Here is a 26788-nt window from a genome sequence, read left to right as displayed (position 1 = left end):
TCTTTGCCTGAGCTTTTCCAAACTACTTGAACTTAAGCTAAGGAACTCGTTAGCAAAGTCCTATGTGCCCAAACTTTTCATTTTTTGAGTTATATGATTTGCCTGTATTTTCTGAAGAGCAGAAGAAAGCAAAGCCATTGGGGAGTTTAGACTGTGGTAAAATCCTGCAGTCTCCTCTGATGCATAACTGTGTTTCCTGGACGATTTTTACAATATTTTCCATAGTTGTAGTGGACTTTGAAGCTTCCATTCTCATACACCTAGCTGGATCTTAAAAATTATTAAACTGCGACTTTGAGAACGAAAAACTAATAACTTCAAAATTACTGTCTGTTCCAATAATCTTAGCTTCATAGTGTCTCAAAAGGCAGCAGAACTAGAAATCTTGCTTTTCGAGGTCATGTAGGAAATACTTCAGATGATCTTGAGTCGCGTGGTTTTAATAGAAACATTTTTAACGTTAAGAAAGAAGCTCTTGCTCACTTTCTCTCAGTTTGGCTGGTTTAGTCCACTGAGACTGGGTTGTGTTGCTCTTTTTGCAAGGCTTAGTGATTTTAATTCAAAGAAAGTAATGAAGAGAAAAATGCAAAACATCCTTTACACTGCTAAACAGCAACAGTAATATGTTTATATTGTTTCTAAAATGTATTGAACGGCCTAATCCAAAGCTTATTGAAACTGAACGCAGATTGACAGCAAGAGTACATAATTAGGCTTTGCCAACTTTTTTTTTAAACCCCTGTGAGGTAAAGAAGATCACTTCCCCAGAGAAGCGGATTGCGAGTGAAGAGATGGCAATGCCTGAGCTAAGAGCCGAGCTTGCCTGGTGTCCTGTCACATCTTTGAGCCAGTAGTTGCTTTTGAAAGATTTTTCCAAAGCTCGGGTTCCATTTTCAGCGGTGACTGGTGGTACTGGCAGACAAGCCCTGTGGGATCTTACTGGCTTGCTGACTCTATTCCTCTTGGTCACCAGCCCTTTTTAGTACCTGTCATCTAACCTGGGGTGGGGAAACACGTACAGCGGTTAACATCTCCAATGGCCCGAGTAGATTCTTCTTAGCAGACTAAAAGCCAAAATTAATTCTGGAAATTTTTTTCCTTTGGTTTTTACAGTCAGGTTTCAGTCACACTGTCTTTAATCAGGAAGAGAGAAGAGACAAGACTGTATGTTAAGAGTTCTGCTGACCTTGAGTGTTTTAGAGAATACTTGCACATAGTGAGGATGACTACGCATAGTTCTTTTTATTTGCACTAATTTAGACAGACTTTGTGACATAACATGCTGCTGAGTATCTTTTCCCTCAAATATTAAATCAGAATGGAAATAAAATATCATGGATGAGCTGCTACAAATCGTTACGATAAATCATGCTAATTGCAGTTAGATTTGAGGACGTATGAATTACCTCCATTCGTTAGCTTAAGATAAAGAACGTTGAGGTCATTTAGTCCATTCCTGCCGGTACTGCACACTTACTTCCTCTTTTCCTGGATTGTGTTTAATTATTGAAGAGAAAGGTCTTTTGCCGCTTTACTTGATAAACTGTTCCACAATCCAGAATGACTACTCTCAAAGTTTTTCCTTCTCTTCTTCAACAAAAATAGTTTTTCCTTAATTGCATTACTTTACTTTTGGTTGTGTCTTTTAATTTTTACTTGGAAATTTGAATTTCCTGTAACTACTGTGTTCTTAATTTCTTTGGTAAAAGAATCCTTTATTTTGAGATCAAAGAATTCTGATATACATTAGCAGTTTAATTATAAACTACAGAATGATAACTGAATGAATAGGGCGAAGAGTCTGTTAGACTAGCAGGGCTGACAATTAAAAAGGCTTTTTTCATGACTTGCAGCATAGCCTATTCTTTTTTTGCTAAATATGGCTATTATTGTAATTGAAGATTAATAATCACTAATAGCTACTGGGCTTTTTTAATGTAATATTCTGCACAAATAAAACCCTCTGCTTAGGTGGTGCCAGTCTCCCTCTTCATCCCCTCTTTTGCAAACGTCAGTTGTTACTTGAGCAGAATGAGCAGAAAAGGCAATAAACTCGACTGAAGACGTGCAGTTAAAGCTCTGTCTCAGGGACACGTGGGTTTGTGCAGGGGAATACTGGAGGGAAAATAAATATTACCAAAATCAGCCTAATACAGTGGTCTAATCTCATAGGGTGTCTAGTGTCTGCTGTTCTCAGCGTGGAAGTTTTAAACATTTGGGACTGGTCAGGCATGGAGGTGCCTGCGTGCTGTCCCTCGGGGCAGCCCTCCCGGCGGTGGCTGTCAGCACGGAGCAGTACGCGATTAGCAACTCCTGGAAACCCCAAGATTTAGAGCGTCGTTTCCATTTTTCTTGTTTCAAATGTTTTAAGAGGTCAGTATTCATAATGTGAAATGGAATTTAAAAGGTGTTAAAAAACTTACAGTTTGTTACTTGTTACCTACTGCTTTTGGCTACTGAGTGAATTCTAAAGTCTCTCTTTTTCATTAAGTTCATAAATGAATTCCCCCCCCCCCCCCCCAAATCCAGTATCAAGTGTGCATTCTGATCAGTTCCTCACCCCAGAAATGCGCCGTATCCTTATTATTGGATGAGGCTTGGATGAAAATATTGTTAATTGGGGTTTAGAAGCTCCTACAGCATTATGGTATACCCAAAAGATCAGAACAGTTTCTGTAGGGCTTTCTAGTTTCTCTGAATATACAAATGAAAACCTTTAAAATGTGTTTTGTATTTTTGGTGTACAATGTAGACATAGTGCAAAATGTTGTAGAAATTTCACTCTGATATCAAAACTCTTTTGTTAGACATTATTTATGTTTAGTTTAAAGCTATTCAGAGTACATCAAATGCCTAAATACGTTGCCTTTCTACTGCAGAGGGGAAAAAAGGAAATTCTTGGGGTCTACAAAGTCTTATTTTTAGGTCTGAAAATCTAATTTTATCCGTAACTGCATCTGTCTTCAATTTAAACATACCGAAGAATTTTGAGATGAGTTTTTGATCTATGTTTGCAAGTCCACTTACACACACACGTGCACGCATATATCACTTTGGATACTGTCAGCCCTCCCACTCATTTGTTCACTCTCTATCAATGCCGTATTCTGCAGTACTTCTTCGGTTTGGGGGACAATTTATTTGGAATTTTACAGAGTATGGGGAAATTATGCTGAGTACACACTGATTACAGTATGCTGAAGGACACTGTTAAGTATTTTCCGCTGATACATTTTCATTCTATAATATTTCTAAAAATCCATCCTTTTCTCCCTGGCCTTGCGATCAAACCGCTTGCCTGCATTGTAATCTTCTCTTGTCTTGACACATTTGCCTTGCAAGTCTTTTTTGTCCCTGCAATCCATCTGTAGTGTTGTTGCCAAAATGGTCTTCCTCAGCTCTCCTTTTAATCTTGCCAGCTTCTTTTTTGGAAATTCCCCAGGCTCCTGTTTACGTTGTGCTGCAACTTCAACTTGTTTTTCTTTCTACATCTTTTGCCTTTTTCAAACCCCTTCTCTTCCACTCTCCGGTCTCTTCAACAATGTCCCTTTCGTCTTTTTGTTTCAGCACAGTCATCAGATCTCCATCCGTGTTGTTACCTGCCAGGCAAAACTTTTCTCCTTGTCTCTTTGCCCATATTGAGATCTCTTACGATGAACTCATTTGTTCCAGAAAGTTAATCTAAAACTGAAGACAAATAGGCATTCAGCTAAGCCAAGCCAAAAGTTATGGAATCAATAGCAAAACCAGAAGCTAACAAAAATATGCCGCTTACCGACAAGGTGAGTCCTCAGCTTTGAGTTGTTCTTGCAACAAGGCTTGTGGGATAGTCTCGAGCAACCTGTGCCTTTCATACGCCGTACCCCCGCTTCTTTGTTTGATTCTATCGGATCAGCTAAAGACAGACAACAAGCCTTTTAGAGTAGAGGTCTTTTGAATTGTTTTCTGAGATAGGTAATGTATTTTTGGTGTTTAGACACTAATGATGATTAGAAATAATAAGATATTTAAAACGGGTAGTACCTGGAGCAACCATGGCACAGTACTGTAGGTAAACATTGATTCCCCCCCCCGCCCCCTTAACAGCAACTGCTGTCGTTTGAGCAAGTAGTAACATTTCCTGAAGTGTTGTAAGATTATATGCTTTGAAAATGTGCTTCTATTTAATCTTTGTTGTTGCCATTATCTCATGCTGCCTTTATCATTTTAATACAGAACCCACATAAAGATAGGGTGCAGTGGAATGAAATGGCCATCATAATTTGACTATCTGAGTAACAGGTGTATTATTGCAGTCCCAGATGTGGTAATAAATCTCAATTCTACCTTCAGATAGTTGGAGTTTTATTGCTAGGGCTCCTTAGGAATTTCGAGGGCCATTCTCTAGCACAGGACATTCTTCTGAGTTTTCTTCCTCTGTTTATGTAAACATTCCGTGATGAGAAACATTATTTGTTAGGTCTTTATTCATTGTTGTTGAGGGACAAATTTGAAAGGTGAGGGAGTTTCTTTTTCAGGTAAATTGGTAGCCTCAGGAGCACGCCAGCTAATTATAAAATACTTCAGTAGGTTCGTCAAACTGACCCGGGATTCCCTAAGGCTCAAAGAGTTTGTCAGACTTGGCATTTTCCTCAAGCCTGAGGGGAGCTTGCTCAGTCCCGAACATATTCCTCTTTAATTAATGTTTTCTTTTAAAATAAAGCAACCGATCTTCCCCCACCTTTATTTGTTAAGTTATACTATTTAATTACAGAAGGAGGTATGAGATCTCCTTTTGAGATTTAAATTTCAAATGATTAATGCAAGTCAACTGATTACTTCTTATTCTATGTGTCTTGCACAGTATACATTGAAGATTGAATATTCCAATTAGAAATGTACTGTGAAAGATTCACAGAAATCGCATCTTTGAATTATGATACCAGTAAGAAGCTTAGAAACCTTTCTGGCTTGGTTACTGCCATGCGACTGTACCCAAGAGCAGAATGTAACCCCAACTGAGGCTCTTTCTGGGTACCGCAGTGTATCCTGGTGTCCGGGGTAGCTCCGGGATATTATCCATCCAGTTCTCCCCTGAAGTGGAACGGGTCTTTTAATGTTTATGGGTCTTTTCTTTGAGACCCGTACTACAGAACTATGTTTTTTCAGCTTTTCTTGGATCCTCAGCACTGTGGTTCACTAGTGTCTCTCCCTCGGGGCTAGTCCGTCACATTTAATGAACTGTCAGTGCTCCAGTCCTCACTGGTTAGGGTGACCTACATGGAAAAATTTGAGGTACCTTTGCATCCAGAGGTGGCAAGAGAGAGAAGAACAATATTTTCTCTATGTGACCATTAAATACCTTAGCTTTCCTGAGTTTGGGAGGATAGGGAGATTTTAATACGTAATGTTCTCATGAATCTTTTTGTAATGCTTATTCTGATGAGTCAGTGCTGAACTGACTGTCCAAGTTTTCCAAGTTCCTCAAGGAACCATTGTTTCAACCCCTCATGGATGCTTCTCTTCAGGTTCTTCAACTCCTAGATTCATCCATTGTCCCTGCTTCTCCCCAAATCCTGTCCGTCTTTCTCTAAGGACTGGCTGCTGCCTAGCACACGTTCTTCTTTCAGTATGGCCACGTAGAAGACTTCATAATTGCGAATAACCTTCAGGCAAAACGGAGTACGGTTTAAGGCTCCTGTTACAGCATTTCCTCGTCCTCTTCTCACAAGCCTCCGTAGTCAGGTCTGACGCATTTTGAAGGTCACGCTGGGCAATGCGTTTTTAAGGATGGTGGCGTATTAACGCATCTCAGTGCCCTGATTTCATGATCGTTAATGTTGAAAAAGTGTATAAATGAAGTGGGGATGGATGAGGAAAATAGGAAAAAAAAAAAGGTATTGTCACAATAATGGAAGAAAAAGAATAATGAACATCAGGGAGAATGACTGTTAGGTACTGAAGCAGATTATATGCATTATTTTAATTAAGAGTGCCTAATAGTACATATGGTTTCCTTTGAATAATAATTGCATGCTGATGAAGTGTGATTAGAGACTTTTTTTTTTTTTTTGCAGTTCAATTAAATCAAATCCCTTTCTGTAACAGGGGAGTGATTAAAAAGATGGTATCAAGGTCTAAACTAAAAGCTGCGGTTGAAGCTTCCTGTTGCAGATTTCTTTATTATTGCACTCCTCTGATGACTATGATCTAGTTTTTAACAGTGCCACAAGTTTCAGACTGAGTCCTGCAGATGCAGCATAAGAACTGGCTTTACAGATCAAATAGAAACTTAGCAAGTACTTGGATGTCCTTGAATGTCTGATCCTAGGATCGGTCCTAATTCAGGAAGGTTCTTGATTCATGCATGTGTCTTGAAACATATGAGAAGATACTTTGATTAATTAGGACCGTAAGACAACACAGTGTTTTCTAGGCTGATCTATATTTCTGTAGAGTGCTTGTGAACCTGGGTGATTAAATGCAGACTTGCGGTGCTGCTTATTTTATCTGCTAGTCATTACTGTCTGGCTTGTAAGGCTCATAGACCGGCAGGACCCAGCCAACTGTCTGGCAACTGTTAACAGAATTATCAATTAGCTTGCGGAGTCCTATCATCTTGTGCTTTGATTATCCTGAGTAAGGAGGGCTGGGTGCGCTAACATCCTGATTAGAGTCTTAAACACATACGTAAGTCAGGGAAAGGTACTGGTGTTCGCTAACCGCTAGCAAGCACAATGAAGGCCTTTAGTAGCACGGAGGAGCGTGATGATTTCTGGAGCTACGTACTCAATGTGCAAGCTGTTAATCACAGCACCCTGTGTTTTCATACCAGCACACAGGAATCGACACTGATACATCTTGTCTGTTATTCTGAGATGGCATTTACTGTCTTTAACTTTAAACTTTCCTTTATGGCTTAAACCAGAAAAAATAATTAACATTTCTTGTCCTGAAGTGTGTGCACTGTTAGCCAGTATTACACATGCAAATAAAAAAATGAGCTATGTAGTTTTGGTTTAAGGTAGTAAAGATCTATCCGAGATGCAGTTTCTGTACATGATCGTTGTCATTAGAGATCGTTGCCTCTGACGTGTGGAAATAGATTTTCCTTCCTATTTTATTAGATACTTCTCTTTCTACCAAAACAATAGTTAAATCTATTTCCTCAGGATTGCCTGTAACCAGCTTCAGGCAGTTCACGTTGCCTCTTTAAAAAGGACCTAGCACTAGCTTCCCCCTCCTCCTGCTATACCTGAAGAGGGTCAGAGGATGAAGGCATTTAAAAGGTCACTTTTTGTGCAACGATGGCGTCTTGGTTTATGGGAATGCTATTTGCAAATTATTCAGCTTTAAAGCAAAATTTTGTGTATTTGTCACTCTCCAAGTCTGCAGCCGGTAACCAGAGCAACCTGGCTTTAAAGTTGGAGATAAAAAAGAATTAATGCTAGAACAAACTTTAAAATTCTCTTTAAGAAATCTAGCGTGAGGGTTTGTAATGATGTGAAGATTTGTATTGTCATGGCGTGACCTCTTCACCCAGAGCTCATGAAGCGCTCAGCGCAGAAGATTCTGTTACATCCTTTTGCATGCTCCTAACTACCCAGACTAGGGAAAGGTTTAAGTGACTAACTTCTTTTTAACAAGAGGTTTGAATCTAGTGGCCCTTCTAGAAGTTAATTTGACACTTTCTTTGCACCTAGATACCACTAGAATCTGATATGCATAAATATGAAATACGTTATTATAAACTCTTCTCAAGATTATTGCTACTTACCTGCATACTTCAAAGACATGCAATTTCTGTTTATGTGCAGGGAAAATAAGAATAAAGCACTTGAGAAAGTCTCCCTTTCTAGCTGCGCTTCTACACTGCCTGCGTAAGGAACTGTGCGTTACCCTTAACTTCATGGCTTCCTTGTGTAAGCATTAACCCTGGGTGTTCTGCACAGACATAAAGCTGCTCTGCCTCCTTCCAAACAAACCAGCTTGAGTACAAGTTCATTTATGCAGCGCCAAGCCTAACTCAACAAAGCTACTATCTTGGAAGTTGAGTTAATAACCCCTGTTGCCTGCCGCTGCGGTAACAGGAGCGTGAGAACTGCCACAACGGGCCAGACTTCAGCCGGGTCCCCGGGCTCTGAGGTAGCTGGTGACGACCGCCTCGGAAGAAGTGTATTTCCCCTACGACCACAGTTGAAGGTTGAATCTGGAACATCATTTTTAGTAGCCAGCAGTGCGCTGCCCTGCCTGAGTCTGTCTGGTGCCGTCTGAAGCCTCTGTGCTCTTGGTGGCTGGCACGTCCCCGTGAGCTCCAGAGCACGGCGATGTCTCGCGGGACCAAGGCGCCTCTGCCCGCGCTGTGCTGGGTGAAGAGAGGAGGATCGCTCCCAAGGAGCGGCGTGATGACCCCTTGATGTCCCACTCACGCCCCGTTCGTTGGTGATCTGGAGAGAAGGTAGAAGTGAGCGGAAAGAAACTCTGTATAACCTTACGGAGTTATAACCAAGGGCATGAGGTATAATTGCTTGCTAGAAATTAATACAATTTAAATATATTTTTTAATATACACATATTGGAAGATTCACATAAATGCATTTAAATACACACAAAATATATATTTCCGTATACTTTATATAAATATAACGTAAAATGTAGGGATTTCTACATGCACACAGAAAACAAAGCAGAGATAAGTATGAGTTTCTTTTCTGTGCAGGTAATTGAAAGCAGTGGGATGAATGATCCCTCCCAGCTGTGAATGAAATCTATAGAAAATGTACTTTCACTGCCCTACATGCTGTATATTACTAAGTTGGCCACTAATTAGATTTTAAGCAAATTAATCACTTAAAAGAATACTTTTGACCTTAATTTCTCAGTGCCCGAGAGTCTCATCCTGAGCCATGTCAAAAATGCAGCATGGGATCATGTAAACAGAGATCTTCTGTACTCCAGAGTGAGCGGCCCAAGCTACCATAATTCTGGCATTAATATGTAACTTTTGGGATGCCTAATGCTGTCTGCGACCGCAATCCCGTTAGTTAAGTGGTGTTTGCTGTGCGCAGGATACCTGCAAAGAGGGAGAATCCACATTTTGTTCGCAACCACTTTTACTTCCTAATCAGTGTTTCCTATACTGAGAGCAAAGAAAACAATAGTAAGTGAGGGAGGGAGGTGTTGAAATAAAGCTTTTAAGACCTCAGCTACAATTCATGCTTTCCTTGGTCAGAAACAGCTGTCTGTTATGAATTACGATGCTCTAGTTCACCTACCGTAGCCACAGACTCATCGTACTCTTTTCTCAGAGAGCCCTCTACTGACCTGAAATACCGTACGTGGAACTGAATGTCAGACACCCCAAAGTGTCGTTTGACCTGTGGTGTAAATACGTGCCCTGGCGCCGAGGTAGAGTTCAGTAAGAATAAAAACACATATGGTACTACTGGATTTTTGAGAAGCTCTGAATTTTCAAAAGTTGACAGTTTTAGTGCAAAGCAAACATGTTTGTGACCAGATTTCTATTTCTTTGTGTAATCAGGGGAATGTGGTTCTTCAGAAAAACAGAGGGTCAAAGAACAGGCTATTCTCTCGTGCTCCTGCCTCTGACTTTTTTTGTCCGAGTCAGTTAACTTTTTTGAGGGGGTGATGAATATAAGGAAAACAACTGTGTAGTCTGATTATGCAGGAAATTTTTCTACAGTAAATTGAGATCCCAGTATTAAAAATGCTCATTAATTTGTCATGAGTCTCACGACTGCTGCCATTCATCCAGTAATACCAGGTGCTGAAATTATGTTATCGCCAGGGAATCACAGATTTCATTTAAATAGACTCAATTTCTCATGCTTAATTAAAAAAATCTGATAACATGAAGGAAGTTGGAGAGGGGGGAACCAGCAGAAAGCAAATTCAGGAAATTTGCCTGTATTATCAAAAATATTTATTTAATTTTGCAGGGTGGAGAGGTTGGGGAAGGCTGATTATTTTAACATTTGAGATTGCTAATGTTGTGGTTCTGAGAGGGGATCTTAATATATGCAGAGATTGATTCCTTGTGTACACGGGATGGACGCTGGAGCCGTTGCTTCTGTGTGGGTTAATGTCAAATGATCTCAGCAGGTCGCTCTGCCGGTGGGGAAAGAGAGACCCCTTGATGCAAAGAGATGAGCACCTGAGATTAGACAGCGCAACAGCCAGCCACAAAAGCTAAACCTTTTCATTCATCTTGACAAGAAGAAAGAGAAGAAAAGTGTTAAGTCATTTTCAACACTGTTATTGATCACCCTAAACAGCACAGTATCTTTCCGTGCTCTGTCCTCATCCGTGAACTACGTGGATAATGTGTGAAGGGAGAGGTGCAAGGTGTGAGGGCAAACGTGACTCAAAAAAAAACTAATGCCTGATGTCAAAGGAGGGTGAGGCTCGGAGTTCAAACGAGTGAGTTGCCCAGCGTCACCCACTGATCGCTTACAGGGATTGTTTGAGTCTGTAGTAGGCAGTCTTATACAGAAGTCTGTTGAGTCTGTAGCTGGGAATCCACACAGGTCTGCTACACTACCCTGTTACGTTATCTGCTTTCTCATATGAGTTGGCATGGTTGTGGTAGATTAGCTGCCGTGTGTATGGTAGTTTTCTCTAAAAGCGCACAGGTATCAGCAGGGTGAAGTGTTGTTAATAGTCCTAGAATGAAATTATATAAGAAAAACCTGAAAATTACAGAATGCAGGAAAGAAGAAAAAGTATGTTGCAGAGGTATATGGCTTGAAATATAAAGGAGTTGCCACGGCATAATTCAGGTTTCACGTAGCTGTGTCTGATTCATTCCAGCAGGTAAAACTGGAGTACAGCACTACTTAAGAGCAGTGTTCACAAAAGAATAAATATGGCAGTTTACCTGATTTTTTTAAGTTATGTTAGAATCATAGAACCATGGAATCATTAAAGTTGGAAAAGACCCTTAAGATCATCGAGTCCAACCATTAACCCAGCGCTGCCCGGGCCGCCACTAACCCATGTCCCCAAGCACCGCATCCACACGACTTTTAGATCCCTCCAGGGATGGGGACTCAGCCCCTGCCCCGGGCAGCCTGGGCCAGGGCCTGACAGCCCTTTGGGGGAAGAAGTTTTTCCCCATACCCAACCCAACCCTGCCCTGGCGCAGCTTGAGGCCGTTCCCTCTCGTCCCATCGCTTGTTCCTGGGGAGCAGAGACCGACCCCCCCGGCTCCAGCCTCCTTTCAGGCCGTTGCAGAGAGCGATGAGGGCTCCCCTCAGCCTCCTCTTCTCCAGGCTGAGCCCCCCCAGCTCCCCCAGCCGCTCCTCGTAAGCCTTGTGTGCTCTAGACCCTTGTTGTTTGTAACTTGGCATATGAAGAGATCGGAGATGTCTGTTTAGATTTCAGGACTCTTAATGTAACTAAAGATGTCCTGAAGGCTCAGCACTTGCACTGACAGAGCTTTACATAGCGCGCAGGCTAGACAGAGTGCACAGCTCCAAATTTCAGTAGGCAAAAAAAAAAAACAACTAAGACTGGCATGTGAACTTCTGTGTTGAAGAAACTGCCTGCACACTATATGCTGATGTTTATTCTAGCAGATTGATCTCTATCATGCATAATATTTTCATATCGTCATATCCACTAGATATGTTTTCATTTCATCCTACAAGTTTCTCATCATATGACAGAACAGAAGATGGGTTGCCAGGCCTGTGTTGTCTGTAAAACCAGATAACATTTAAGATGTGTCCCTGCAAGACATGATCGATAACAGCGTGCCTCAAAAGCAACACTGAATCTGTGTAAAAAATGCTGAGTGGAGCCTTTCACATTTTTGTATCCTGGGTTGTAAGTATTTATTTTTTAAAAAAATTTTGCATGCCAATAGGCAGGCTTTGAGTTGTTAGTAGGTAGCTTGGATATTTGAGGAAGCAAGTTGCCTTGAAAACTGAGTTTAACTCACTGAAAAAACAGGTGTGCCATACCAAAAAAGTAATTTCTATGATGAACCCTCCCATTCCATTTTAGTTAGTTTCCTTATTTACATTGTAAAACAGCTTAAAAGATAAAGGATAGTTATAATTTACATAGATGAACTTATTGTGTGTATTTAGTCCAGTTACTACTTTATTGTCACAGTCTTGGAGAGTGGTGCGGATCCACCTGGTGTCCCTGAGGGCTGACTTCTATACTGAAATTAGGTTCCTAAGCTGGGTGGGATGGCAGGAAGACGGAGTTCCTAGATGAGTAGGTTATAACACTTTGGAAGAGAGGAGAACCTGCGGCTTCATTTAGCAAGTGTCATGTGATACTGAATCACCTTTAACGCCAGTGGTTTTGGAAGGTGGGGGTTTTTTTTGGCTTTTGGGATCTGCACAGTGTCAGAGAGAGAAAGGCAGGGACAGTAATTTCCTTCCTACAAAGATGTTTATGCTGTAAGGTAAAAGACCTTGAAAAAATGTTACCTTGGTATAAACCTATTTTGAATATTCAGATTTATTTTGCAATATGCAGTATAACTCTGCAATTATTGTTATGTTTTATATTAATATTTATGTCTAAAGTAATTGGAAGTTCATTAAATACATTTTAGTTTACTGAAGAATACCTTTCCCAAAGTCAAGCGCAGTAGAAACATTATTCGTTATTTTTTCATTTTGAATGGTATAAGAAAAGCATTTCAGTATCAATTAGCATTTGAACTATATTTTTTTTCTTTAGACTTGATAATTGTGCAAACATTACATCAATTATTGTGTGTATTGTGTGCGTATTATTATGCATAAATGTTATTTGAGAAGTTGTCATTAGTGTAACAACCAGTTCAGTATGGGAATAGGATCAATTATGCTTCTCTAGCATTTCAGTTTATGAGAAGATTGTTGTCTTTACTCTTTGCTAAGTTATTCTTGCATTTAATAATTCAATAGTCAGTCTGAACCATTTTTCAACAGGGAAAAGGGGGCAGAAGCTTGCCTTTATTTTCCATGTATATTCAGTGTTGTACTCAGGGGAATGGTATATCCAAAAATAAGACTATAAATAAGAAATCAGTAGCCTTTTCTGTCTTGCTGCATTATGTGGGTTTGATATACACTTCTGCAGCATTATTACTTTGTTCAAATCAATGCTCTGAGCTTTCCTTTGTGTGATTGATTTCTTCCACGTTAGCCTACGAAGTACGTGGTGTAATAAACACCGCTGTTACCTGTTTACTAACACCCGGATGTCTGCGGTATTACATACAGAGATACTATAAGGTTTCCAAAATGCTTCAGTCAGTCATGAGATTTTGATGGTACAGCTTTAGATGAATAGGAAAGAGAAAACAACTTGGGTCTTATGTAGTCAAAAGAAAAATAAAATTGCTTGGAAGAAATAGAAATAAGGCAAGAACTTATAAACATCAAGCCAGATTCTGTAGGAGATAACGATGAAAAGGAAAGATGCTTACTAGGGTATTCTCCTCTTTAATTCCACTTTCGTGCCTCAGAAAAGAAGCATTTTTTCCGTATTTCTGTGTTCTTAAACATCGCAGTAACATATTGAAAAGTATCAGTAGCACTGTATAGCTGTTCAAGTCCCTCCCTAAAATATGCCTATGAACATGCATCTGGCATTACCGCTCAGTGAAGGTTTTTGCAGCAGTGGGGTGTCAGGGAAGAATTCAAATGTTCAGTGCGATGTAGCACTATTTAGGATTCAGTGAGTTTGGCCCCATACAGAATGCCTCCTCTTTAATCGGATGTTATTTCATTGCCACAGTTGCTTTTCCATAGCAACTTAGAGGTCCTAATGTTTTAGGCACCTATATCTTGAAAGAGTTCTGTGCAGGACGAAGAAGGATTTTGCATGGCATTTGGACATTTAGAACCAGATTTTTACAGTTGCTTATGGCTGGATTATAGGAACCTGCTTTGGATACAGCTTTGTACAGATCTCCGTTTGCCCTAGCAGCTGTATTTTTGTGTTTCTGCAATACCTCTCTGATATTCCTAAGACCAACATTTTCTAATGCTTTTCAACCCAGAGACTTTTGTGTATAATCACTGATAGAAAACGTAATGGCCTTTGAGCATTAATGGCCCGTGCAGCTGGGAAGTTTGGAGAAGAGTTTCATGAGAGGTTACTGTCTAATATTTTAACACAGATGTCCAAACACAGTATTTTTCATCTTCCTTCAAGTTCATTCTTTAGTTTTCCTGATAACAGCCTGACATGTCATTATTCCTCCCTATTTTTTTCTCACTCTATATACGGTAAGTTTTTTCTTCATGCCTTTTGCAGTATTGTGTTCTCTAGAGGTAAATCTCAATAGCTTCCCCGTGCGTCTCTGCGCAGATGGAGGTTGCAGCCTGATATACAGCATGTTCCCTCAGTCTCTGTACCCAAATCAGTCTGTGGCTGGGTCAAAAAACAGTATTTCTTCAATGCTTTCCTAGAAATGTTGTTGAGTTCTATTAATCTTTTTCCAGGAAACTTGTATTTCTGATATTACCCTGTTTTCATCCACTTTCCTGGGAGATGGTTTTCTTTTTCAATTGCCGTACTATTGTTTTTAATATTACTTAGCATCGTTGTCTTTTCCTGCAACTTTGTATCGTGGAATTAAAATGCTACTTTCAGCACAGCAACTATCGTATTGCTTTTGAAGGATAGGTATTATTCTAACCCCCCCAACACCTAGGGAAGTATTGTACAATATGATTCTATTCAGTCCACATTTTTATCAGCGCGATCACCATCACCTGCAGCCATCATTCCATTTTAGAGCACAGCCCTACAGATATTTTTTTCCCCTTTTTGCAATATCAAGATACGAAGAAGATGAATGAAGGTTTCTTGCATGTTTTTGTCAGTGTGTTTTTACAGCTCCCACGAACAGTGATGGACTTGGCAGCCTGGAGACTGAAATCCTCTGGTTAATCACAGGCTAGGTATAGCTCAGCAGAAAGACGTATTTCGATACACAGCCCCTGTAGCGTGTCTAAGCCTTGAGCTGGAGAGCCTGTCTTCCCTAAGTGAAAAAAAGGCACTCAGGCCAGTCAGTCCCTGGCCTCGTCTCGGGAACTGTTGAAGAGAAGCATTCATGCCATTGAGTCTCATGACAGGTGCTATGTCTGGGCTGGAGCGGGCTGAGAGTTCCCTTTCACGCGTTGGGGAATTCCGCTCTGTAAGGGACGGAGAGAAGGTAGCGCTCCAGCCGGCTTGGAAGTTGTACATCTGCGTGCGTCAGGCTGTCACATCTCTCGTCAAACGACAGCGGGTGTTCAGGTCAGCTTGCATTTAGCCCTGGGCTTCGTCTGAAGCTCATTAATGTCTGTGACGTTTGTTTTGTTTTTTTTTTTTTTTTACTTGTGGAAACTCTCAAAATCCGATAACTAAAACCAGAGAACTAAGTAAAACAATAAACCTCATTCCTATTTTTAGAATGTTGAGAGGTTTTGTTTGAAAACAAAGCAAAACTAAGGACCTTCAGAGACTCCTGCAGTATCGTAGGGCCACAGAAAAAGTACTGCACCGAATTCTTGTGTGTGGTCATAAATTGTAGTCTCTTGACATTTTTTTAATGTCGTGTTAGAAAGACAATGGTCTAGGTTATATTCCTTTTCACAAAGATGTGTTTATGGGGTTTTATTCCTTTTTCCCTGAAAATCCAATGTAATGAAAGTATGTGCTATTCCAAAAGAAGTGCTGGCTATTAAATCTGCTAGAAATTATTTGACTGTTTTGTGGGTTTTTTTGTATTTTTCAGCTAACAGGACAAGTGACTTTGCAAATTGCCAATGAACCAGTTTTGCCGTTTAATGCCCTCGACATCGCGTTAGAAGTTCAGAACAGTCTTAAAGGTAATTTTTGTTAGAGGAATATTGTTCTGCATTGACACAGAGAAAAAAAGCGATCATCTACTCCCTGATACAGATTTTCAGTTTCCACTTGAATGATAGCCGGTGATTTTACTAGTTAAACAGTGTCAATATATAATGCTGAATAAAACACAATTCTTGTTACTAAATAAAGCCATAAAATGTTTATTTTTCTTCCGATGTTACTATGTCAGTTAAGCAATAATTAGTATTAAAATCTCATAATTACAGTCAAAGATCACAGCCTCTGTGACTGAGCTTGATTTTAATTCCCTTCAAGGCTCTGTTCAGTACAAGTAAGAGAGGACTTCTAATCCCATTGCTATTTGGCTCCTTAATTTTCACAATCATCTTCCTTGTTTGGTTATTCCCCTAACTCACCTCGCTGGCAGAGCCTGCTAACTTTTCTCCTTTTTCAGGTGTGGCCTAGCACGATAATTTGCCGGTGTGTATTGCTTGAGCTGATTAAGCGCTGAGACCCTGGAAGCTCTGTATTTGAAGCTGATCTTGGTGTGTTTGGGACAATGGGTTGGGGTTAGGGAGAGGGGCAAAAGAAATCCGGATCAGAAAGTAAAGAGAAGTGACTGGTAACTTGGGAATGATGCAGACGTGACTCTCGTAGACTCTGGATTTGGCACTGTTTGCTAGGTGTAGGATGAATGCCTTGATATGAGACTGCTCCATCAAGATTGTGGAGCCATTGCTAGTATTCCTGTGTTGCCTTCTCATTTCTGGCTCTTTCTGTTGTCTTGCGGCCTTTTAGGGCTTGATGAAAGCAAGCATCCTGCAGTTTTTTTGGCCTATGTTGACAACAGAACCCAATTAAGCCAATAGCCCTTGGCTTGAGCTGTGTAAGACAACACAGTTAAAGGGTGCAGTTGTGCGTTCCCTTTGCTTCTGGGGGCTGTTCTGTTTTTTTTTCTTTCTCTACAGTTGGTAGAAATATGTTGCTATAAGGAACTAAAGCCATTATATGTTACTGAGATGTTCTCTGCTGCTATCTAGACTACAACAGAACAATAAACCTTCTTCTTACCAGTTATGAAAAGAATATCTGTCTCAGCTCCAGTCCTGAGGACTAAGGAGGGAGAGAAAGTCTAGGTTCTAACACTGTCTAGTGTCACTCATCCATATATGCTTTTGCCTTCAGTATCATCTGTATTCCTCCTCCCATTCTGTCCCTTTTCCCTTACAGTTTCCTCATGTTTTAGTGTATTCAAATGAGATCCAACTCTCCTTCCTTTCCTAAGTGACTAGTTGAAGGTAGGCTGGATGTGGAGAGCACATAGGAGGCTTTGTCCTCGGAGACTAAATCTTTTGATAATTTAGCTGCTAAACTCTGACATAATTGTGTACAAACCGAGCTATTTCAGCAGCTGGTGTTCTGGTCGGAATTCGGTGAACTTAAAAGGAATGGTAAAAGGTACATTCCTGACAAGAACCCCCATGAAATTTGAAAGACTACTCCAAAGCATGCCCTTCTTTGGACCTCACAGTGGAAAACTGTGAGAGAGGTAAAACCATGTTGTTATTTCCTCTTGTTCAATTACATCTCTGATGCAGATTACCTGTAGTGTGCTAAGGACTTCAAAAATCATTTTTCTATTTATACATTTATGGAACTCTCGAGATGATCTGTTAAATAAAGATGGAAGTTCTATGCAATCACACCACAACTTTACATATAGTTTAGTAGAATGTGACATCTCATCTCAAACTTAAAGATTTTTTGCAATCTTGAGGTGTTTCCCCTGCATTTCATTCACTCCCTACAGTATAAAGTATCACTTCTCTGTAATACACATTCATAGAAGTATGATGCCTTTTCTTTAATCTTTGCCATCCATCATTGTCAAGGCCTAGGAGTGAGTAGGCAAGCATTGGTCTGGAATCAGTGAGCATCCGAAAAGACAAGTCATTTTAGCTCCGTTGTGCCATATAAACATTGGTTTAGTTCAGCCTAAACACAGCAGGGAATAATCATCAAATCAAAAGCGTGGCTCAGCTGGCATTCCTTCAACTGAACATGAGATGTCTGGTATTTTCTTCCTTTTTTCTGTAGTTTGAGTAACAGGAAATTTTGATTTAAACTGACTTTTTTCCTCTAACTTCAGTGTAGATCGTTTATCTCAACCACTTCAGGGGAGGGGAAAATATTTGCTAGGCTGTAGAGCCAGCAGGATAAATTTTCTCGGAGCTGTTCACTTTGGAGTTTTGTTTAATGACTTTTCTCATGACTTTCGTGTCTGGTGTCTCTCTGACTTGTGTCAAATAACAGTTTATTTCTATTTTGGAAATCAATAAGACAATGGACTTTTTTCTGGTTACTTAAATGAGAAGTTGTACTTTTTAACAGGGCTTATGAATTTCTTCATTCTTCAAAAGGTTTTACGTTGGTTTAGATTTCCAGTTCAAAGGTGCATTGTCTTAGTAAGCTATTTCCTTCTCCAACTTGATGCAAACTGTAAATGTAGAAAAGGTGAGGGGAAATCTGCACGACATGCTAGAAGATTTGTTCCTGAGGCTTAATTTTGTGCCTCTGGGATCTGGTTCAGCCAATCACTTAAACACACATTTTATCGCCTCTTGGAAATTCTCACATTCTTGAAGTTAAATTGTATGTGTAAATACCTGAGTCACAGTTTTGCAGTCTCCTGGATGCCCTCACAAAGGGATGTGTGTGTCTTAATATTTGTTACTACTGCATTTATGTTTCCAAAGGATTTAATTCTGTGATGCGGTGGGTGTCTGCACTGTTAGCTCTGGGAAGTTCAATGGGATGTTACTCAGCACTTTATAAACCGTTCCTTGTGTTCAGGATAGGCTGGATGGCAGGTCATAGGGAAATGTCATCCACAGCGTGTTTACATCTGGCTCGAGGCCTGCTCCTCAGAAAGGTGGGGAAATGGCTGTTAAGCGACGTGTGTTCTCTCCGCTTGCACGCACCAGAACTCTTGGAAACGAGCTCCTGCTTTGGGGTTTGCCTGACAGGAAGGGTTGCGACTGGAGAGATGTTCCTCTTTGTGCATCTGCTGATGGTCTGATGTTTAACAGGAAACCTCATGGTCATAAATGATATGAGATGGGTTCCAAGACTGAAATCCAGGTCCCCGGGGCTATTCAGGCTGTTATCTGTCTGATCACAGATGTGATATTTTAGTGAAATTCATAAATAGGTGACAGTCTAAAATACTCTCATTAACTACACGTTGCAGTTGTGCAGTGTTTGTGCCTTTCATACATTTAAAATCAAGACCCACTGCAACTTGAATCAAATACAAGAATATCTCTCTAGGCCTTGCCTGCTATGAAAACCCAATTTATCTTTTGAGTAGGGCACAGATAAGCTGTCAAACCTGGTGTGTGAATGATACAAATGGTTCTTTTAAGCACTTCTGTGGAAGTATTTTGTATGCATATGCAAGGGCAAATGTATAAGCATTTGTATATCAGTATTTTGTATGTATACAAGCATTTTTATTCAAGACATACTCATATCGTCCGCTGAATGCTTTTAGCAATGTGCAGTCTGGACTTGCACCTTGCAGCCTGTCTCACACTGCGTTTGAGCCTCTTTGAAACTTAGTGTGTATTACAGCAAGCTTCAGGGATGGGTGGTGGAAGCGTTCAAGTGTCTCATTCGGATCAAAAGCCTTTCTGTACCTTTGCACCTGGCTGACTCAGCAATAACAAGTTCAATCCCACAGTTTACAAAAATAAAGGCATCCGGGTTCGATGCTAGCCATGTCTCTTGCTTAGGTGCTGTTGGCTGGAGAAGCCGATACCGTTTCGTTATTGCAGGTCGCTGGGCCCACCTGGACTCACGCAGACCTTTCAGAAATTGGTATCTGTTGCCCCAGCCCTAGATCTAGGTACAGATGCTAAGGTTTCCTACTCATGGCTTTCATCACAGGCTGCTGAAGCTGGTAAGCAGATCAGGTAAGGTGTAGGCCATCTCTAATAGGCACTGGCTGAGAGAGGCCTATGAAGACAAATTAAGTTAACTGGGGGGGAGATTTTCTTGTTTTCCCCATGTAGGGAGGGCAAGGGCTGTGCTGTCAAGCTCTTTGGCTGACACAGTATCAGTTGTGTGTTGCTTCCTATCAGTTAGGCCCTTTCTTCTCCCCAGAATGGATGTTTTACAGATGTTACAGCAGCTGAAGTACTCGGGGTGATAATAGTAGTCAGTGCTAACAGAAATTTAAAAATAATCTGTTTTATGATAAGCCACTTGCAGGGAAGTCTGCATGACTTTCCACAGCCCTGGCTCAACCCATACATTTCAAAACATCAGTCTAAACTCTCCGTCCTTAGAAAAATCAATCCAGAAACATCTCTGTCATTTACTTGATGGCTGCATACTCATTGCCCGCAGCTATCTGCTAGTCTTCAGCTTGGCGTCATTTTACCTGCTTGACCGTATTTCCCTGATCATTTAGGGTGCTTTTCAGAGTTACTTTCTCCATCTGTCAGTAATGTTCAGAAAGCTTCCTTTTTTATTGTTCCCACCCATTATTCTTGACTGCTACAAAGGTGAAAAATGCAACAGTTAGTTATCTGTATATATGATAGAAATACCTTCTTTGCCCTGAGACACTGACATCTTATCTTCAGTATCCTATCAAGTGTATTATATATTAGTACCGGCAAACCTTTCATCAGCCTTTAAAAAAAAATCGTGGAAAAATGCATTTTCCATAGACAAAGCATTTGGTACTGAAGGGAAAGGATGAGCATCTGTTCTGTGTCAGCAAGCCAGATATATTTCAGGAGCTCTGTACGAAGTCATTGATAACCTCCTCTGTATTGACAGGCGTAACAATGTCACCACGTGCCTTTTTAATCATCGCTTCTTTGAAAAGAGGCTTCTTGTAGCAACAGCAGATTAGTTTGCTTGGGCAGTAGCAGTCATGGTAGCAAAATTGAAGCTGATGGCAACATATTCTTTGCACTGAGGATGTCTGCGGATTTGTGTTTCTGCCCCCTTCAGGGTACTTTCTACAAAGCTTTCCCATTCAGATTTTCCACTGCCAGGTCTGATCATCCAATTTTGCACAGCATGAAAAATCTTCCTAGTGAATACAACAGCACACCATAGCTGATCGTGACTGTGCAAGCTAATCAAAACGCGAAGCAATTTCCCCTCTCTCTTACACGCAAACACATGTTCACATGCACGGAGAGCGAGCGTCATGCCTTAAACCGCTGGTTTGCCTGGGCTCATTCTCCTGTAGGTACTCGTGGGCAGGCACGTTCGTACCAGAGGGCGCGAACGCAATTGTAAAATGTTAAATCTCTCGCAGTACTTTTCATAAGAGCAATCAGTTACACAGGGAAAGGCTATTGTGTTCAGCGTCTGTAAAAATAAATACTTATTTGGTGTAACCTGTTTCTGAATAAAATCCAGTTACATTTAGCAAGTGTAATGAAATTCAACGGTATAATTCTTTGATCAGGAGTACACATACTCCTGAGTCACTTTCTTGTACTTGCAATTTTATTTATTTAACAACTAAACAACTGGCTTAGATGATTCATCATGATTCATACCGGAGAAAAAAGGACAAAGAATGCGAAGTATAATAATGTGGCGTTGTTTTCTCTTGAGAGAAGTAACACTTGCAGGCTTTTTTATTTTCTCTGTAGAAGCATCACAAGATCTTTAAGACATTATTAGTTAATGCACCCTTTTCTTTAAGAATCATTTGCCCTTCCACTCCCAGCGTCGCAGCTTGAGAAGAGCATAACAGTTTCCCTTGGCCGTGAAGTTCAGTGTGTTGTGGGAAAAGCTACTGACGCCCTTAAAGCTGTGTCCTTAGCTCTCTGTGGCAGCACTAGCCATAGACGCTTGCGAAAAGAGGGCCCGGGTGTTTGCTTTATAACGAGTGCTGGTCTGGTGTGTGATGTAAACACTGCTTTTTACTCATGACTGTAAAGTAAAATGTAGTTGGTTTAGGGGCAAAATGCACGCCGTGGAGAAGCAGCGAGAGCATTTACAGGACTTTTGTGTTTAAAAGGGTGGTCTGGTTGGCTTCATTTCCAAACACAGAATGATGTATTTTCCCTTTCTCTCACCTTCCCTATTGAAAAGGCACAGCTGACATTTACAATTGTTTATATAATGTTCAGAAAAAAAGTATAAATGTGGAACGTTACTTGCGTTGCTGAAACCAAAGGATTCTTTCTAACAGGGTGAATTTAAACCTTTCCGTACTGACACAAGTCCTGGGGTAAGGAACGCACAGTGCCTGGGTTAGAGGCGTGGAGATCGCAAGTTCAGCTGCACAGGATGTTTGCCTGAGGTTTGAAAATTGAGGGTACTGATATTTTGCAAAGTATCCCAAATGTACCAAGTTTATATGCTTGGAGAATATTTTTCTGAGGCATCAGCCTAACTTAATCAAGACTTTAAGTTACTTCAGACTCAATCAGAAAGATACCAATCCTGTGCATCAAGGTACTGCAGTGCCTGTTATCCATTCTAACTAGGGACAGGCGGACTGGGCAAGAGCCACTGACAAAGCAGCCTTGTCCCAAACCAAGACAGACGTAAACCGTCTTGTCTCACTCCTGTTCCCACAGGGAGCTTCTGTTCATTGTTGAAATTCATCTTGATAACTCAGGAAATCTGACAGTTTCTCTCACACCAGCATCTGTCTCTCCATGTATTTTGGATCATTTCATGTTTTGCTAGATTGGAACGCATTAGTCAGCTGATGACAGGAGCGCGTGGGGATCTCTGAACTCCTTTCCCTTTGCCGAAATGTAGCCAATAGCAAATCTCTTTTTCCATACGAGAGGGAGAATATGTCATATGTCATCAATTCCTTGAATTTCTTAGTTGCACTTATTTGCTTTTCCATTCCTGTTATATGCTCACCTTTCAGACTCCATCCATAAATAGTTTGAGAAATGGGTCGATGTTCTCCATTTACTATTTCTGATCTCTCCATTTATCTATTAGACAAGGAACTTTAGTGTTCATTTAACTTGTGTCTTGAACCACCCTGTTGCGTTAGTCATCTCAGTCCCTAAGATAGTGAACTCACTGAGGTTTGTATATTCAACTAAAGGTGCGACAGCTTCAGAAGCTGCATGGCTTGTTTGGATTAAATAGCCATTTGAAAGATCTAAGGATAGTGAATTTCCTTGTCCTTAATAGGGAGAGTGAATCTTGGCCTTAAAGATCATTTCTGCATCTTGGAAATGTTTTTGCTGGCTGATGTTACCTTTGACTTTATATCAGGTTCAGACTCTGCTTTCTCTCTCCATCTGCTTGTAAAAATTAACGAAGTTTATGCGCACGCTGGGAAAGGAGGGCACGCTCTTCACCTGCACTGCAGGTGGGAATAGGCTGCACAGTCGCAGTGCTCCAATTCACGTGTCGCATTCTTCTTTCTCGACTATCACCGGGGAAATATCGAAGTCGTGGTGTGCTCCAAAGTGCTGTGGCCTTTTATTCTTTTGGTGTCTGTGTAGGATTGCAAACAAAGTAACAGCAACCACTCCAAGTTTAAAAAGTTTTGAAAATATTGACTGGATTAGAATATACATTTGGGTATCAATTAAAGTGTTAGTTGGCTCTTTGGCATATGATTTAAGTGATTAAGAGGAACAATTTCACATCCCCTCTGCAACTGTTGTTAACCTCTAGAATTCTAAAATGTTGAACAAAATTCAATTAAATTCTGCATATTGTCATTTTCTATACAGCAGTCATTATGGAATCTAAACACAAGCTTTCAAACTTGAGAGCAGTAGCATCAAATGGCATTGAATAAATTCTGTCTCGGAAGGAAATGTGACGGTTACTGATGTGTAACCATTGCTTCCTGCGTGCCTGCTTTTCCAGTGGTAGATTTCAAGCTGTACCCTGAAATCATTCCTCGTAGCTTAGATCTTAAAACATCACAGTCGAAATTGGTCATCTTTGAAGAATAGATCAGAGCTTATGCACAATGATCTATGGCTTTCCTTGATCCAGTGCATAATTCTCGCAGGGGAAAAGAGGCTCAGGTTTTAATTGGACTGTTAATTTTGACTTGTAAGCAAGAGTAATAAGTGATGTTCTCTGAGTCACTGGCAACTGCCTTTCTCTTACTGTTCCTAGGTGCTGAAGTAGACATTCCTCAGTTGCTTGCAGCAGCATCGCGTCTGAGGGACACCGCAGAATTGTTCCAATCGGATGAGATGCGCCCAGCTAATGACCCCAAGGAGCGAGCTCCTGTCAGAGTCCGCATGCTCAACGATGTGCTACAAAGCTTGGAGAAAAGCTTCCTGGTTCATCAGGCTCCTCCAGGACTTTACAGGTGTGGTGTTCAACACATTCTTCATTTGAGCTAAAACGGTAATCTCGCGTTGCTTGGTTGTCAAAACCGTCATGCTCTTTTAAAAAAAATCCCAGTGAGTATCCAAGATTAAAGCTGTTTTTTCCTATCTCATCCTTTCTGCAGCAAACGTTAATTCATTACAATACAAGAGGTCGTTAGAATGCAGCACTGTAGCATTTCTGTCGTGACATCACTGCTAACAAGATGTACGGTGCGATGGCAACTCGGGCAGCATGACAGATACTTGTGTTAGATGGTACAGTAAGCTTTCAGAAGAAGAAAATATTTTGAAGTCTAATACTGCTTGACAAGCTCCACTTATATTTTATTTAAAACTTTTTACAGTTCATTGAAGATTCAGAATTATACAAGATACTGTGTAGCATTATTTAACATAGTTAATTACATAGCATTGTTCTTGGGCGCATTTCAACCAGTCAGCGGCAGTACAGTGGAGCGAATGAGAGGGCCTCAGTCAGCCACCATTCATAACATCTTGTCTGTAGTTAGAATTATTCTCCAATATGTATTCAGCTGCACTACCCAGGTTGGTTTTAAGATGTCACAATCACTCCATCTTTCGCTTTCTTAGAAAGAAGTCTACAGGTCTATATCTCTCACCATAGATTCCTCTACAAAAAAACTTACGGCAATCAGTAGCTTTAAAAAAGGGTGAAAAGCAAGAAGTGGCCAAGCCTGCCCTGAGTAATGCCTGGCCCTCTGGCTGTTCAGGAGGAGTAATAAAGCGTGTGCATGTGCTTCGGTACAAACTGTCTGAAGCGCTGTATTGCAGCCCATCAGCGTAGTGTTTTGTAGCTCGACCCCAAGGATATGTTTGGAATGCCCTGGGCTACAGAGTGAGGGCATACGTGGGTTGTTTGACTTCGTCAGGCCTACCGGGATTATTGCGAAGGACTCCGCGGCTGAAGATAGCCAGTGGCTCATCCGTGCTGCCCATTAGGAGGCTTCCCCAAGTAAAGCTGCCCCTAAAGCCATACCCAGGTTTTACTTGAGGGGAAACTGGTTGGCATACTCAAAAAGGAGAGCTCGGAAGTGAACTGGCGTGCGTACACAGGAGACAGGACACAGAAGTGAATGAGGCAGCTGTGTTATTTAGGAATATAAATGTACTTGCAGCCGGAACTAGCTAAAGTAATAAAGCAGTACTTTGTTGCAGTTGATGGGGAAAAATTTGTCAAATGTCTTGTGCAAGTGATTGTTTCAAGTGGGCACAAAACAGACAGATGGTAGAGGTGGACTTCGGAAGAAAAGCAGAAAGCTACAGCACCAGGAGGAAGAGATTCTTCCAAGCATAGGAATGGCATAAAAAAAAAATGCAGTCATCTTTTAACAAAAATAAAAGAAGAAAAAAAAAAAAAAGGTAGTTGTGGTGAACTGAACAGTGTCAGCGAATAAAATCCCTACAGCTATAATGAACGAAATATAATATTTGGGGAGGGACTAATTTACTTCATTCCTGCTGTGACTGGATTTATAATCTAAAGAAATAAACCAAAATGTGATTAAAGAGAGTCTAATATTCCAGGTTTAGCACCTTGTCTCAAATGGTATGGTGTTGCAAAGGAGCCATAAAACTGCTTAACATAATGTAATGTGTCTGCATTGCATCGCAAAGGCACATTGTTGAAGCTGGCCCAGTTCTTTATTTGTAAAAATAAATTATACCAAAACTTAGGATCCCAATAACAGGGTTTTTTGAGTTCTTCTAATATTTAAATTCTTGCAGTGCTTGCAGTATTAAGTTTGTTATTCATCGAGATGTAATTGCTAGATAAGCAGGTATAATGTGAATTAAATTTTTCACCTTCCTGCTCTCAGCAGTACGTCGGCGCAGAGCGTGGTATTCACGCTGGCAGAGTAGACAGTGTGGAAGTCAAAATTTTTTAATTTTTTTCCCTCCTGATTTCATTACATTTGATACAAGATTTAACAGTAGACAAAAAGGTTACTTTTGAATTTTTGGTAAAACATTGGATTTGACTTTACTCTGAACTATTTTACCTAACATCATCTGGAGTATATAAGAGTAAAGTACACCTTATGTATCCTCAGTTAGATACTTATTTGAAAAGAATGCGTTCTTCGTACTGTGCCACGGTGTGTAATTGTAGTGTAGATTTACCCTTAATGCAAACAGAATCGAGGACAGTGGTAGATTTCTGATTTCCTTTCCTGACATTAAAAATTTCCAGTACAGTTTCTTTTTAAAAAAAGCACCTAACAATGTGTCTTCATTTGGGTTATTTTTCACTTTTTAGGGATTGAACGTCCTTCCATTATTTGATGCAGTTGTATGAATCTATTTTGTGTTCCGAAGCTATAATTGTATCGCAGGAACACTAGAAGTACTTGAAAAACCTGATGGACTTTTTTTCGCTTGTGTAACTTTAAGCTTTTCTTTTTGCAATTTGGTAAAGAAAACAAACAGAAAAATCACTCTCACAGCCAGGACCTTGTATGCCATGTTTCATCCCAGTCGGAAGATGGATGGGCAAGTTATAAACCCCTGAAATAGTGGTATATAATGGAAATGCTGGCAGCCCTTTAACTATAGCAGCGCAAGCAGTGCAGCAATAAATACTATGCTTCATC

General features: G+C 40.5%; 1 protein-coding gene across 1 annotated transcript in view; it reads left to right on the top strand.

The window, feature by feature from the left end:
- Positions 1 to 26788, top strand: part of NAALADL2 (N-acetylated alpha-linked acidic dipeptidase like 2) — a gene marked incomplete at both ends in the record, with an annotated part of 378476 nt that overhangs the window by 336488 nt on the left and 15200 nt on the right. Inside the window, 2 exons of the mRNA XM_082321017.1 lie at positions 15734 to 15827; positions 23956 to 24154. Of these exons, the coding sequence (XP_082177143.1) occupies positions 15734 to 15827; positions 23956 to 24154 (293 nt within the window). The remainder of the gene's footprint in view (positions 1 to 15733; positions 15828 to 23955; positions 24155 to 26788) is intronic.

This window comes from Platalea leucorodia, assembly GCF_965183815.1.
Source record: "Platalea leucorodia genome assembly, chromosome: 8".
Taxonomy (NCBI): domain Eukaryota; kingdom Metazoa; phylum Chordata; class Aves; order Pelecaniformes; family Threskiornithidae; genus Platalea; species Platalea leucorodia.
This window is presented reverse-complemented; position numbering and strand designations above follow the sequence as displayed.